Source organism: Vigna unguiculata, chromosome 7, assembly GCF_037176805.1.
Source record: "Vigna unguiculata cultivar grain cowpea cultivar isolate G323 ecotype 2 chromosome 7, ASM3717680v1, whole genome shotgun sequence".
Lineage (NCBI taxonomy): Eukaryota > Viridiplantae > Streptophyta > Magnoliopsida > Fabales > Fabaceae > Vigna > Vigna unguiculata.
The window spans coordinates 7,137,941-7,152,276 of NC_140798.1; the positions used below are offsets into that span (position 1 = coordinate 7,137,941).

Below are 14,336 nucleotides of genomic sequence, written 5' to 3' on the forward strand. Positions count from 1 at the left end.
TATATAAAAGATACTTAATTTGCAAATACATAATTTAGTCGTATGGGAAGTTGGTCTTGACATAAAAGTTTGAAGGAATAAAATAATATAAAAAAATAATATATTTAATTATTTCATTTATATAATAAAAATATATATAATTTAGTATCGAAATATTTTATATGTTTTTTTAAAGAAAGATAACAGTTTTAAAGTTGTATTTGATATAAAATCTATCTTAAATAAACTATTTTAATTTCATCTTTTTCTACTCTCATATTTGATAACATTTTTCTGGTATAAGTTTTAAGAAATTAATATGAAATTTCACCTCTAATTCTTTAAATTTGAAGAAATATTCATCTACTTTAACCATTGTATCTTAGTATAATGTTTGAAAATACATAAAGAATTAAATCTATTTTGTTTTTCTCTTCACATTTATCTTCCATTTTACCACTTTAAAAAAAATTATTACTTTTTTATCAATATACCAATTTTAAAAAAAAATAGCTTGACACTAATAAAAAAAGTGATAATCAAATCAAAATTAAATATGCTTATGAAAAAATATATAACATAACATTTCCTTCTATATTCATAAACAAAAATAAATACACAAAAAATTTATGAGATGAACAAAATACTAATTATTAAAGTAATATCTCACTATCAAGATATAGAAGAGAGTCACTTTTTTTTTATATATTAAAGAATGTAAGATAAGACATGAGAAATGAGAAAAAGAATGAATTTGTGTCTAATTTTCTATTTTTTTTTAAATAAAAGAAAACATGCAAGAGTAGTAGATGAATAGAAGATGTGAGAAACTTAAAAAACAATAAAAGAGAGCATACAAAATATTTCAATAATTTTTTTATTCTTTAGTATATTTAATTTAATTTAATTATTTATAACATTAAATATTATATTTTATTAAAAACAAAAAATTATCTAATTTAATTTCATTAATATAATATATATTATATTTAAAGAAAATAAATATTTGAAGATATAGTTTTAAAAAAATTTAAAAATTTTGGAAGGCCATATCCGTCCCTGTGAATAATACATGAGATAAAAGATGATATATTTTATTTTATTGTTGTAAACTTTATTTCTTATTAATTATATATTTTCAGTCTATTTGGTGGAAAAAAAAATATTTTATGAAAATCTCCTGCGTTACAAATGTATGGAGACCACTTAATATATACACAAAGAAGAGAAAAAAAAGAAACTACAATATAAGAAATTGATCTCTATAATTTCTTTATCATTTGGAGACAAAAAAACTAATGAATAATGACCAGTTTGATTGTGAAATCATCTTGCGTAAATGCAACTCAGACTTCTATTAGAAATGGGTTTTCTATATTTATTATAATATTGTTTGACTAAAAACAGGAATAGGTTATTATCATCAAGCTATATTGTAATGGAAAATTATTATGTTTGAAAAATGTCTATATCATATGAATAAAAAATGAGACATTCAAAATGGCTATGCATTCACTCCATCTCAGATTTCCTCTGATATTTGTCACATAATTGTGCAATGAAATAGCAAAGGATAATATCAAAGAAAACAAGTGCAGGTTGGTGCAACGTTAACGTAATTCATTAAGACATATTTATCCGTCTTACCATTTTTCTCTCCTAGTTCTTAATATTATTTAATTAAATTCAAATTCAAAGTGATTACAATTCCAAATATTTGATTAAAAAAATAATTGATCTGACTTTCTTTAATGTTAGTGAAGACAAGTAATCACAGACAAACATATGATACTTTTGGAAATAGTTTAAGTGTAAGTCAAAAAGTTTAACATTGGATAAAAAAGATAAAGTTAAACACTATATAAGAATAAAGACTCATAGCACCATTGCCTTAAGGTTTTGGTGTAAAAGTGGTGTCTAAGGTCTTATATATATAAGATTAATATCTTATAACCATATGAAACCACAATCTTTCAGTAACCATGCCATAACCATGACTATAACCATAACTCATATATAATCATATATGAAAAAACATAACCCATCAGATAACCATCCAAACCAGCAGCAATATTTAAATTGATTCAAATATTTTAACCAGTCCTTTCTAAATATTCAACTTGAATAAAATAAAATGTAACGAGTAATAATAAAATAATCTTTTGTAACATAATAAATTAATGTCATATTGAATTCCAGAAAGAAAACATCTTTATGTTTATTTTAGCGAGAGTTCTTTGATTCCCGTGAGTAAATGCTGATAAAGAAAGCGTACATATTTTAGTAACAGTTTATTGAGTTTAAAATTTTAATTAAACATATGAGGATATAAGTTAAGTTATAACGCAATTATTATATACACGAACCTTTCAAATTAATAAATATTTTACTTAGTTGAAAATGAAAAGTTCCAGATTTGAAATGAAAAGTTAAAGTTAAAGATAAAACATTTATATATTTAGTTTTGAACTTTAAAGGAACATAAATAGAAAGTAACAGTAGAGAAATAAAAAAAAAAATAACAATTCAACATTTGATACAATTCAATCCTTATCTAGAGATTATTATTGACAATTCAATCCTTATGCAGAAACAATGGTTCACAAAGCAATTTGTTCTTCTTTTGTATCTCCTCGTTTTTTCTAACTTGCATTTTGTTAAATATAAGTCCCCGTCCCTTTCTTTTAAACAATATCTCCTTCGATTCTTCGTGATCCTATTGAGCACAAAGTTCTACCTATCCCGTGCTAACTACATTATTCCTTAACCTTGACCTTCTTTTAATTTGATATTTTTCGGTCAAAATGGTAAAATCCTATCACCTAGAACATATAATGAGTCATCATCTTTTTTTCCTAGCATCAATAATAGTCTTTTTATCTCTATTTTTTCTTGAACTTTTAGCTTCTCTCTCCTTTATTCATGTCCAACATCTTCTTTAATTATGCCCTATCGCTCTTAATTATCCAACCCTTCACTTTCTCTATGAAATTGTCCATTAATGTTCATCAAATCAATCATTCACTAAACTCGTCAAGTTGGTCATTTACTCATCGAGACCCCAATCATATTAGGCCTATCATCATAGTTAAGGCTAATATTAAATTTGATCAAAGAGGTCAATCCTAAACCTATCTAATAATGATTCACTTAAGTTTTTAATAATCTCATTACTTAATGACTAATTGTAACTAAAATTATGGCAACCAAAAGTCACCCAAAGCATTCAATAATGCATCGTCCTCTTGGTCTTCCAAATGTCAAATGAACCCTTATTACAACTTGAAAATAAAACCAAATTAAGGCCATTAATTGATTAATCCAAAACATAATTTGGCCAGCCAATTTTATAAAAAATTGGGTCATTATTTAAACAAACTAATTATTTAGTGTTGGGTATTGGGCTCCCTTCCTATATGGAGAAAAGGCAAAAAATTTTAGAAGCCCATGTCTCATTTAACCTAGTGGAGAGGGGGCTATAAAATAAATAGAGACAAAACAATAGAGTCAGAACACACTGAAAGCCCTAACACATAGAGGGAAAGGGTAGAGGGAAAATTTTGTTCATGTTTTTTCATAGAGCTGTCGCCGTAAATTTGGCACTGCGGGTTCGTTCACTATTGGATCGCGCTGAAATTTTTATAGCAGGTTCGGGACTCATTGCTCTTCATTCTGACCAGTTGGATCATTGATACGAGGTCTGAGTTGGGAGATATTAATTTCACACTGCAGTAGTGATTTTTAGAGGTTTTCCTCTCTTGTTCTTCTCTATTTGAAAGCTTTGTTGCTTTGTTATTTGGTTGGGTGTTGGCACTAATCTGTGTTATTGATTGAGACTCTTTTGTACTCTTGTTGATCATAGTGAAGCTATTTCTTTGGTCTGGACGACTCGTGGTTTTTACCTTTGATTTGAGGGGTTTCCATGATAAAAATTTTGGTGCCTTTATTGATGCATGTGGTGTTTCACTGGGCTCCATCAAATTTGTTTTTTGTCTAATGTTTTGCGGCGCTGGCTAACTTTTACTTGTCCCAAGGTGGGTGCTAATGTTCTAGTGAAAAGAGCAAAATCCGATCAATTATAACATACAACGAGTCAACTCCCTTCATCAATTGTCTCTTTATCCTTATTTTCCTTAACCTCTTATCTTCCCCCTCCTTTATTCCTACTCAATGTCTTCTTTAATTATGCCCTGTGCAGTTATTGTTCGACCTTTCACATATTTTGTGAAACTTCCTTCAATGCTCATCAAGTTGATCATTTATTGATCGAGGCCCCACTGATATTCAGCCTATCACCAAAGTTTCCTAAGTATTAATATTAAATATGATCAAGGAGGTCAACCTTGAACCTATCTACCGACTCAATCAACATTGGATCTATCATCACACAATTCTTCTAGTCTTAGCTTTTCAAAACTTGAGACTATCAAGATATATCAATCTTGATCGAATTGATTTTAAGTTTATTGACCCAATTGACATTAACCTAACACCACAACAACCATAATTTTTCTTCAAACAAATCAATATTTCATTAGTTTTCAAACTTAAATAATTTAAAATACCTTAGCTCAAAGTGTCTTCCTTGATTTTGGTTGCAATTCCCACTCAACAACCAAAACAGTCATACCAAATTATCACACAATGCAGCAAAAAATACACATACAAAAGTTAACTTCCCTTGCCTTAAAGTTAGCTTTGAAATCTCGATAGATTTTATGAGTCTATCTTTAACCAAAACACCTTTCAATTCTAAGCGTGGATCACAACCAACCCTTCCTTCCAAAATCTCCGTTAAGCTTGTTCTTCAAATACCAAAAGGACTAGGTATGATTATTGAGGAATTGAGAGTTCTTAGACACATCTGGATAAATACTTTCCCCAAAAACCTTAATCTAGCCGAACCCCACTTTTACAGCATGGGTGCATGCAATGCTCGTGGACACTGTTTTCCACTTTCCAATTACTTCTACTCCACCTTTTCTGAAGTTTAGTGCGTTTTAATTACTTTTGATATCAAATATATGTAAGAATTAATTCTAATAGTGACTCATTCGAAATATTATGATGGATTCAATAAAATTTAAAAGTTTATTGGTTATTATTATGGGAGGTGATAATAAAATAAAATAAAAATTAACTTGATGGACGGTGGTTTATAGAAGGAATTGAAGTTCTGTCTCTGGCCATAAGGTTATTTTCACATTAATCCATCAAGAATGTGTGAGAAGAGAAAAGAGAGGCAAAAAGATAGATTGGAAAACGGTAGTTGAAGAACACACGAAAGAATACAAATTGAAAAATGCATATTCATATGTCTCTTATAAATCAAAGTTAGTACTCTATTATATTTTATCTTGTGAGAATCCTAATTCTTAAAGATCTTAATGTTCTTACACTATACAAGTTGCCATTATCCCCCTGTGTCTACTCCATTACCTATTGAAATCTTTAGGTCTTATAACTAGTACAAAGATATTGAACCACCCACACAGGTAGCTAATTAGAACATCGAAGAACTGACTACACTACTAAAACAACCAACAAATCTCCTAAAAACATCGTGCGACATTGTTTCAAAATTTTTAATTTCTAACTAATTTTGTAATCAAATATCATCTCTATAAATTGGAATTTAAATTAACAAGTCACACATTGTTTTTGAATTTGGTAATGATCTTTCCTTCTGCTTTTAATTTTTTTTATTACGCATGATAATTTGTGCTGTAATAATTATAGCTTGTTGCACATTTAAGCATTTCTTTTTTAGTTATATTATTGGTGGATGGGATAGTATTTAAAATGGGTTGAAGAAGTCCCGTAATTTCTTTTCCATTTTTACTTTTTTTGATGACTTGGTTTTCTATAACTTATTTAAACTTGAGATATATATATCATTTTAAATTTTTAAATTTTGGCTTCATTGATACATTTTTTTTAAAACTTCACCTTTTTTGGATATTTATAAGCATTTAAATCCTTTAACAATATAAAAATAAGTAGACAAGATTAAGTGTTCATATTGCTTTGTTATTTTCATTTGGTGGGAATAATTTTAACTGTAGGGTTTTTGTGTTCTCCCTATGCTTCATAATATATTGATTTTCATCTTTTAATTTTTTTTTTAATATATTTTAAAATATCAAAATAAGTTTGTTTTGAAAAGATAGTAAAGAAACAACATAAAATATTCAATAAAAGAAATTCAAATTCATAATTTTATCCTGATTTTCTTATATAAAAGAGTACTTTCCAAAAGAAAAAAAGAAACATTCTTTCAATGATCTCTTTCTTAAATTACTTAAACTCTCATGTTTGATTTTTATTCAGTGTAAAACCTTATTAATTCAATAACAATTACGGTATGACAAATAAAATTAGAGTCGGAATACTAAAATAACCGTGACGAAATAAAAGAAAACACTCATCTTATTCTTACAAAGTATAACAATTAACTTTTATTTATTGATAAAATATTTGATAATGCAGATTAGTTTTTAACATCACATAACTAAAAGATAATAATAACCAAAAAAATAATAATTTAATGATTTTTTTTATCAACAATAAAAAATATGAATTCAAAACAGGTGATAGGGTTGTCCAACCCTTATTAAAAAAAAAGGAAAAAGAAAAAAAGATACTAATAAATACAGCAGCAACAGACAGAAAAAATATAAAGGTGCACACTCAACAAAAAAAATTAACAACGGTAAACTCAACCGGAACGAATATAAAAAAGACACATCTAACTATTTTAATTTTTGATAAACTTTAGAAGCAAAACAAATGTGGTTTATTTGGTTCAATGTGCTATGAACTTTGCTTTATCCTTCAACGACTTCTTTATCTAATTAATGGAAGGAGGATGTATGATACGTACAATAGCTGCAGATAGAAACCAAACATCATAGTATTAATATATATTCCACGTATAAAAGAAAAACAAGGAATATAGAACAAACAATAAGAACATAAATATAAAATGTCCTAGCTACAAGTAATTCACGTAAACGTTGTTTAAGAATATTACCTTCCAAATCAGCATATAGTAGGATCTAATTGAAGCTCTATCATTCAGATTTACAAATTTGGCCCGGTACCAGAGAATTGAACCAAGAATTGCATTTCCAAGACCCTAAAAATTGGCACCAACAAATTTTAAACATTATTGGAAAATATAAAAATAATAAATTTATCCCTTTCGCAAAAAGATTGGGTCATTTGAAGTTCTGTTTTTACCCTTGACACTACTTTATATATATATATATATATATATATATATATATATATATATATATATATATATATATATATATATATAAAGATTGCATCTCTAACATGAAATTATAAATTTGTTACTAGTTTTGACGGTGATTCCAATAATACATTATAGGCCCAATAACAAAATCTAATTAAAATAAGTTCTAAATGACTATGATATTACTTAAATTTAATTTCTTCGTGCACCACTCAAACTTCTGAAATGATATTTTATTTCTTAGAAAAGTTACTTTCGGATTACATATTTTGAAAGCTTTTCGAAATAAACTTTTTGAGATTTGTAGAACAATATTTTCAGAATAGAATTTCCAGAACAAAATTTTCAGAATATGATTTTCAGAATATATATGAAATTTGTTTACGAATAAATTTTTCAGAATGGGATTTTTGAAAAAATCATTCCGAAACTCATAAAATATCTTCCAAAATGAGTTTTTCGGAATATTAGTATACTAAATGTGTCAGTGTTCTCTATTCTTCTTCTGTTATAGCAGCGATGGGGGTGACAGTTGTGGAAGCAGTGATACACTGATAGTAGTGGTGTGGTGTAGTGATGAATGAATCTTTTTTCCAGTATTATAGTGGTGTAGTTAGTAATTGTAGGGGTTCAAGAAGCAACAATCCTAATTTATTTATATATTATATAGTATAAATTAGTGTTAAAATATGATTTTTTACTGATTTTTTTATGTTATTTTTTATTGAACATTAAAAATATATTATGTTGATATTTTAAATATTTTTTTTGATATATTTTAAAATGTTAAAATTAATGGTAATCAGTATATTAGTAAAAGAGAATCTAAATTTAAGAAAGATACTACACTTGGTATAATTGCAAAGTATACAATTAATAAGTATATTACCGTGAGAATTTTAACCCAAAGGAAAGGAGATGATAATCCTGCGAGAAAGGCAACTCCAAAAGCCGATTCAAAAATGGAAACACATATCCAGAATACCTGAGGAACATTTGTTAGAAACATCATAAGAGGACACAACACAACCAACTTATCTTACATGTTTTATTCAACATACCCGTTTTTGACCTAAACGTGTTGAAAAAGATTCAATGCCAAATGCTTTATCTCCTTCGATATCGGGTATATCCTGTAGATATATACCCATAAAAGATTATTGAACCAAAACTTTTTAGTGTGGTAATAAAAATGTATGATTTGAGAATGAATAAACCTTTACCTTGAACAGTGATATACCTAATGAGTATAAGCTCATGAATACAACAGAAAACATCAATGGCTTCGGAAATACACCGGCTTTCTTCAACACAAAAGTCTGGACAACAAAACCATATTTTTCCATAACTCAAATAGTTATCTTAACATGTCAACTTTTTAAGTCTAAATTTTACAAAATTAATTCTTAAGGTAAAATTTATATTCATTTATTGTTTTATTTTTAATTGACGTAAAATTTAAACATACCTTTTAAGTTTATACAGAGTGTTAGATAAGATTGAGACTAAATATTAATAGATAGTATCTTAATGACAAGTATTATGATAAACTCAACAAACAATAAATTTTACTAAGATAGACTTTAAATAGTTTTTGTATCATCTTAAGAGATGAATTTAAAGTCTAATTAATTCAATCTCATAAGCTTGTAAAATAATGTTAGCACTCACTTATATATTACATTTTTTTTTTGTCTATTGTGAATGTGAGATTTCTAACAAATTAATCATGAATCCAATGCACTTAGTCTAAACTGAGGGTCTATGAAAAGCATAATTAATTATAAGACTAACCTTCATGTGATAGAAAAATGAAAGGGGAAATATAAAAGTCATTGTAGAAAAGATGCAAATTGCCGCAAGCAATGGATTTTTCTTCCATCTCAACAGGGGACCCTGAAAATGTACAAAATGGTGTTATCAAGATAAAACAAAAAGAAAATGTTGTGGATTTATTAAAAAAATATTCATTTATCTTCGTCTAACAAATTTGAATAATGAATTTAATCGATATTAGTTAAAACATTTTGCGATGAATTAGACAATACCAGAAATGATCCTCAAAAATAATGATAATTTTTTATACAAATTTTGTAAATGAAACCTAGTGCTATAAAACTATCACTATAGTGGGTCCAAGTAAAGGTCACGCATATTCGAATAAAAAATTTAGGTTATCATCAGTGCTATAAATGAAAAAGTTCTTAAATATATAGCATCCCACAATTATTTTTTTTTCATTCAAAAAAATTATTTTTGTTTAATTTTTTTTATCTAGTCTTTATCAATTTGTATTTCCTTAAGCAAAGAGATTCATGGTTAACAACAAAATGGAGGAAAGATCGGAGAAGTAGGTTAAATCCCCAATAGAAAAATACCAAAACGAGATAACAACAATTATTTTTTTTTAAATTAAAAAAAAAAATTAAAATTTCAGGACCTAACATGTGTCTTATACGAATACAATGTTAACAATGAAGTGGAAATAGTTCAAAATTAGCATTAAGAAGAGAAATCACAAGGATTAATAACTCACCTTGATTGAATAACCACTCCATATCAAAAAGAAAAACAGAAGACCCCAAAATAATGGCCATGAACCTATCATATAACTGGTAAAGAAACCCTGTAAAAAAACACAAAACAATAATCCTCATTCTACTATCAATTATGATCATCTTCAAAAATATTATTGCAGAAAGGGATGGATATATGTGGAACCAGGATTGCAGATGATGCCGTAACAATGACCCCTGTTTTAAAGGAAAATGCCCCAGATGGCAATGGAAGAAATGGTTTGTTTATCTGAAAAAAGAAAAGAAAAGTATAAATAGATAAATAATAACCCTACCAACACATTTTGAAAGCCAAGAACAAAAAAAAAAATAGAAAAAAGACAAGATAAGTTATGAGTTCAACTCGTTATATTAATATTGAAGAGATATAAAATTAGTTTGGAAAAAAGTGAGAGAGATTTTGGATTCTAACTCTTCCACTAAAATAATATTAACAAGTAAAATTTGTCGATAATAAAAAATAACATTTACATGTTTTTAAATAAATAACTTTAGATAAACTACACAACAATTTTGTGGATAACATACTCTTCTTTTGTTTAATGGAATCATAGAAAAGCCTAAAAGACATAAAAGAATAATTTACTATGGATTCAAATTATTTAATTCCAATAGAATACTTTAGTTTCATACCTTGTCAATTTCAAGGTCATACAATTGATTCACGCCATTAACATACAGATCGATAAGCGTGAAAGGTAGGAGAATCTGAAACATTTCAAAAGTCAGAAAGTATTAACAGAGTTAAAAGATTGTTTATGATAGTATTTAATAAAAAAGTTAAATATATATTTGGAGTCTCACCTGTAATATACCAATGAAAAATAAGGGAGATATATCTGATAGTCTCTCCACTGCTAGGAGAGATGCAGAAATCGTGCATAATATCTGATAAAAGAAAAAACAAAATTGAAACACTTAAAAACATTAAGGATTATCCAAAATAATGTTTCTCAAAAATATAAATTGAATTTATTAGCATATTTAAGGATTATTTGTTAGAGTAATATTGTAGAAAAAATTGAACTTACTCGACCAAACATTGTGTAGGGATAGCAAAACCAAAATAATGTAACAAAGAAATGTTTAACAGAGGCAACAACATGTTTTGGTTGATAAGGACGAGGTTCTGAGGCAAAAGACTCTTTAGGGATTGCTTTAGGAATATATTTCTTATCGTTTTCTTTATATATAAACCCTCCTTCACCACTTTTTAACTCATTGTTGATACTTGGTTGTTTGAGCCTTGAAAGGTTATATTCTATTTGAATTTTCCTTTGCTGCATTGAAGCTTTTGGTGCAACAAAACCTACAACACAAAAATGTTTGATCAAGTATCAGTTATCACCTCATTCATAAAAAAAAAATCAAAATATATTATGCAGAAATTATTTTAGAAATAAATGGAATTGTGTTTGAACAATTTATTTTTAGCATGGTGGCTCAATTATGGCTTACATGTATCCCTAAGTGACTTTATTGAAATCAACGTCATGAAGTTTTGAAAAATTATATTTTTAAAAGGTAACTTTGGATGGTTGACTTCAATTTTGAAAGGAATTTTCTTTTGAATTTGAAAGACTTGAAATTGAATGAAGATTGGTCATGACCGTTCAAAATTATTTTTTATTGATTTTCATAACGTTCATTTCGACAAATCAGTATTTAAGATTCTCTTTAAAATCTAAATAATAGTAAAAATAATTCATTGATCAAAATATTCATATTACATAAAGAAAATAAAAATGAAGCATACAAATTTCAATATATTTTTTATTTTCATACGTATAGCATTGATTAGCTTTTCAATACTTATTTTTCATACAAATTTCTATATATATTTTGTATTTTCATACAAATTTATATATATATATATATATATATATATATATATATATATATATATTATGATTCTCATTTTTCTATTTAAAAAATTTTTATTTACTCTTTAGCTTCTTTATTATTCTGTTAAATAATAAAAATAAAACAAAGCTCTTATGCTCATTTCAGTAGGTCCTCAATATTCAGTGTCCAAACTATATTTTACAGTGATAACAGTATTTAAGAAATATATATTGTTTTATCGGCAAGAACAAATATCTATATACCACATATAATATAATATATATATATATATATATAATATAATATATAATAATACGACATATAATACGTCTATTTTAAAAATAATAAAATATATTATATAATATAATATATATATATATTAAGAGTTTTTTAAAATATAATAAATATATTATTTTTCGTATGTAAATTTAAATTAAAATCATATGTATTAAAAGTTATTAAAATAAAAAAATATAAATTATTGTCATCATAAAAACATTATTATTTTATAAATTACATATTTTATTAGAGTATCGAATACGATATGTGTCGAATACGAATACATAATACAAATTAAAACATCATATTATAATCTATTTCCAATTTAATCCTTTAAAAAGTAATTGTTATTTTAACTTTAAACAATTATTTTATCATTGTTATCTTTTAAATAACCGTTGCTATGTTAAATTTAATTGTTTCATTCATTTTTTTTAATTATTCATTTATAAACCAAAAAAAAATCTTTAATAAATAAATAATAAAATTTATAATAAAATTTAAAAAATTATTTATATTCATTTTTAAAATTAAAAAGAGTGAACACACGTATGCTAATGTGTTTTCACTCGCTAGTAGTAATAAGAACAACAAAATTGTTCGGACCCATATAAAAAATAAAATAAAAAAACTAATAGTTCTAAGCATTATTCGGTGTATTTGAAAGTGTTTCAACACAAAATATATATCATTATAAGATTATATTAAATATTTTAAAATAAAAATCAAATAACATAATTTTAAAAACAAAGAGGACCATAGTCTAACTTTTTCGCATTGTCATTTAATGTGAAAGTTTCAATTTGTCTAAAATTTTTTTAAATTTAATTAGTGGGATAATCTCAATTTTGTTTGGATGTGTCAGTTTGGTTCTTACTTTTAAAAAAAAAATGTCAATTGCAAATTTTTGAAAAAATGTCTCAATTAAATCCCTTTCTAAAAAAAAATTATTTTTTTGTCACGTTTCAAGTCCCTCGTGTTTTTTAATGTCATTTTTAATAAAAAAATATTTTGTACTATGTTATAACATATTACATTTTTTTAATTATTAGCCCATGTTTTGTTATTCATGATTTTTACCACTAAATTTTAATATAAATATCAGTAATTAATTTTGTAAGTCATTTTTAATAACAAATATCATTATAATATTTATATAAATAATAAATTTGGTCAAAATAATATTTTTATTTTAAAAAAATGGGACTAAATTGAAATAAATAGACATTTGTGATGACTAAATTAAAATCAAAACAATGATATTTGGTAGTGACACTGGCACGTGACAGTATCTTACCACATGACACTAACAGTGTCAGGTGTCACACCAAGGACCTAAGACATGGAAAAAAAATTCAAAAAAAAATTAAAATTAAAAACAAATTAAAATAAATTCAAAAAATTCAAAATAAAAAACAGATATTGACATGTGGCACACACATTACATAAATTTTTTACTGAAAGGAGTTAATTGAAACACTTTTTCAAAAGTTAGAAAGTAATTGACACATTTTTAAAAACAGAGACCAAAGTGACACATCCAAACAAAGTGGGTACCATCCGATTAATTAATTTTTTTAAGTATAACAAAATAAAATTGATTTTCTGATATAACTAAGTAAAGTTGATTAAAGAGAGAAAGGGGATATGTGAGACATACTTGCATAGGAAGAATTCTTAGTGGAATGTTTACTCTGCCAGAGATTTCCACCTACAGTTACCAAATTAGTAAGCAAAAATGTTTATTGAAAAATGATAAAAGAAATACCCAAAGCTTTAACCAAAAATGGTTGAAATATAATGAGAAAGAAATTGTTGACAGAAAAGCAGAGATATAAGTACCAGTTCTGAATGAAGAGACATTAGGAGAGGACATGAGAGACATTGAATCCATGGAAATTGAACCCTATCACTCCACAACTAAACACACCATATGGAAGTGAAGAACACACATTTATATACTATTTATCAATTTGAATTAATTTATAGTAATACAAAAAGCAGCAGCCTGGGATTGCACTCATAACTTCGTTAAAGTTGCCATTTCATTGTAATTGAAGGTCGTCAAAATTGACCCATGTCATACAACTTTTACTCATTTATGATAAAAGAATGACAAATATCATCTATTTTAATAAGAAAATTAAATTTTTAATTAGTATCCTTAAATTATTTTATATATATAAAAAAAAAAAAACTATAGTGAGTTTAGAAATATGTTTTGCAAATTGCATTGCATTTCACCTTCCAGAAGGAGGCTATGAGGAAACTATGTGTCTGCTGTCATAGTTTTTAGAGATTAATATATTTCAGTTGTTGCCATTTAGAATCAAGATTTTGTCTACACTTGTTAAAAAGAAACTTATATCAATCGCTCTCATTGTTTTCATTTAATA

At 26.2% G+C, this 14,336-nt stretch overlaps 1 protein-coding gene across 1 annotated transcript; it reads right to left on the minus strand.

The window, feature by feature from the left end:
• Nucleotides 1-6,530: 6,530 nt before the first annotated feature.
• On the minus strand, nt 6,531-13,916 carry LOC114192583 (glycinol 4-dimethylallyltransferase-like). The gene is made up of 13 exons (XM_028082345.2): nt 13,783-13,916; nt 13,601-13,651; nt 10,848-11,125; nt 10,621-10,704; nt 10,450-10,524; nt 9,962-10,045; nt 9,777-9,866; nt 9,035-9,136; nt 8,464-8,559; nt 8,302-8,373; nt 8,130-8,225; nt 7,013-7,117; nt 6,531-6,867 (listed from the first exon to the last, which is right to left on the minus strand). Exons 1-13 carry the CDS (start codon nt 13,832-13,834, stop codon nt 6,826-6,828), a joined length of 1,227 nt encoding a protein of 408 aa, XP_027938146.1. The 5' UTR covers nt 13,835-13,916; the 3' UTR covers nt 6,531-6,825.
• Between the last annotated feature and the right edge of the window lie 420 nt (nt 13,917-14,336).

What these genes read in the sequence shown, in the direction of transcription:
- LOC114192583 (XM_028082345.2), bottom strand. Translation starts at nt 13,834, where the DNA reads ATGGATTCAATGTCTCTCATGTCCTCTCCTAATGTCTCTTCATTCAGA. An exon ending in TTTTCATTGGTATATTACAG is followed by an intron (nt 10,525 to 10,620) that starts GTGAGACTCCAA and finishes GAAATGTTTCAG; the next exon opens with ATTCTCCTACCTTTCACGCT. An exon ending in TAGGTATATCACTGTTCAAG is followed by an intron (nt 8,374 to 8,463) that starts GTAAAGGTTTAT and finishes ATATATCTACAG; the next exon opens with GATATACCCGATATCGAAGG.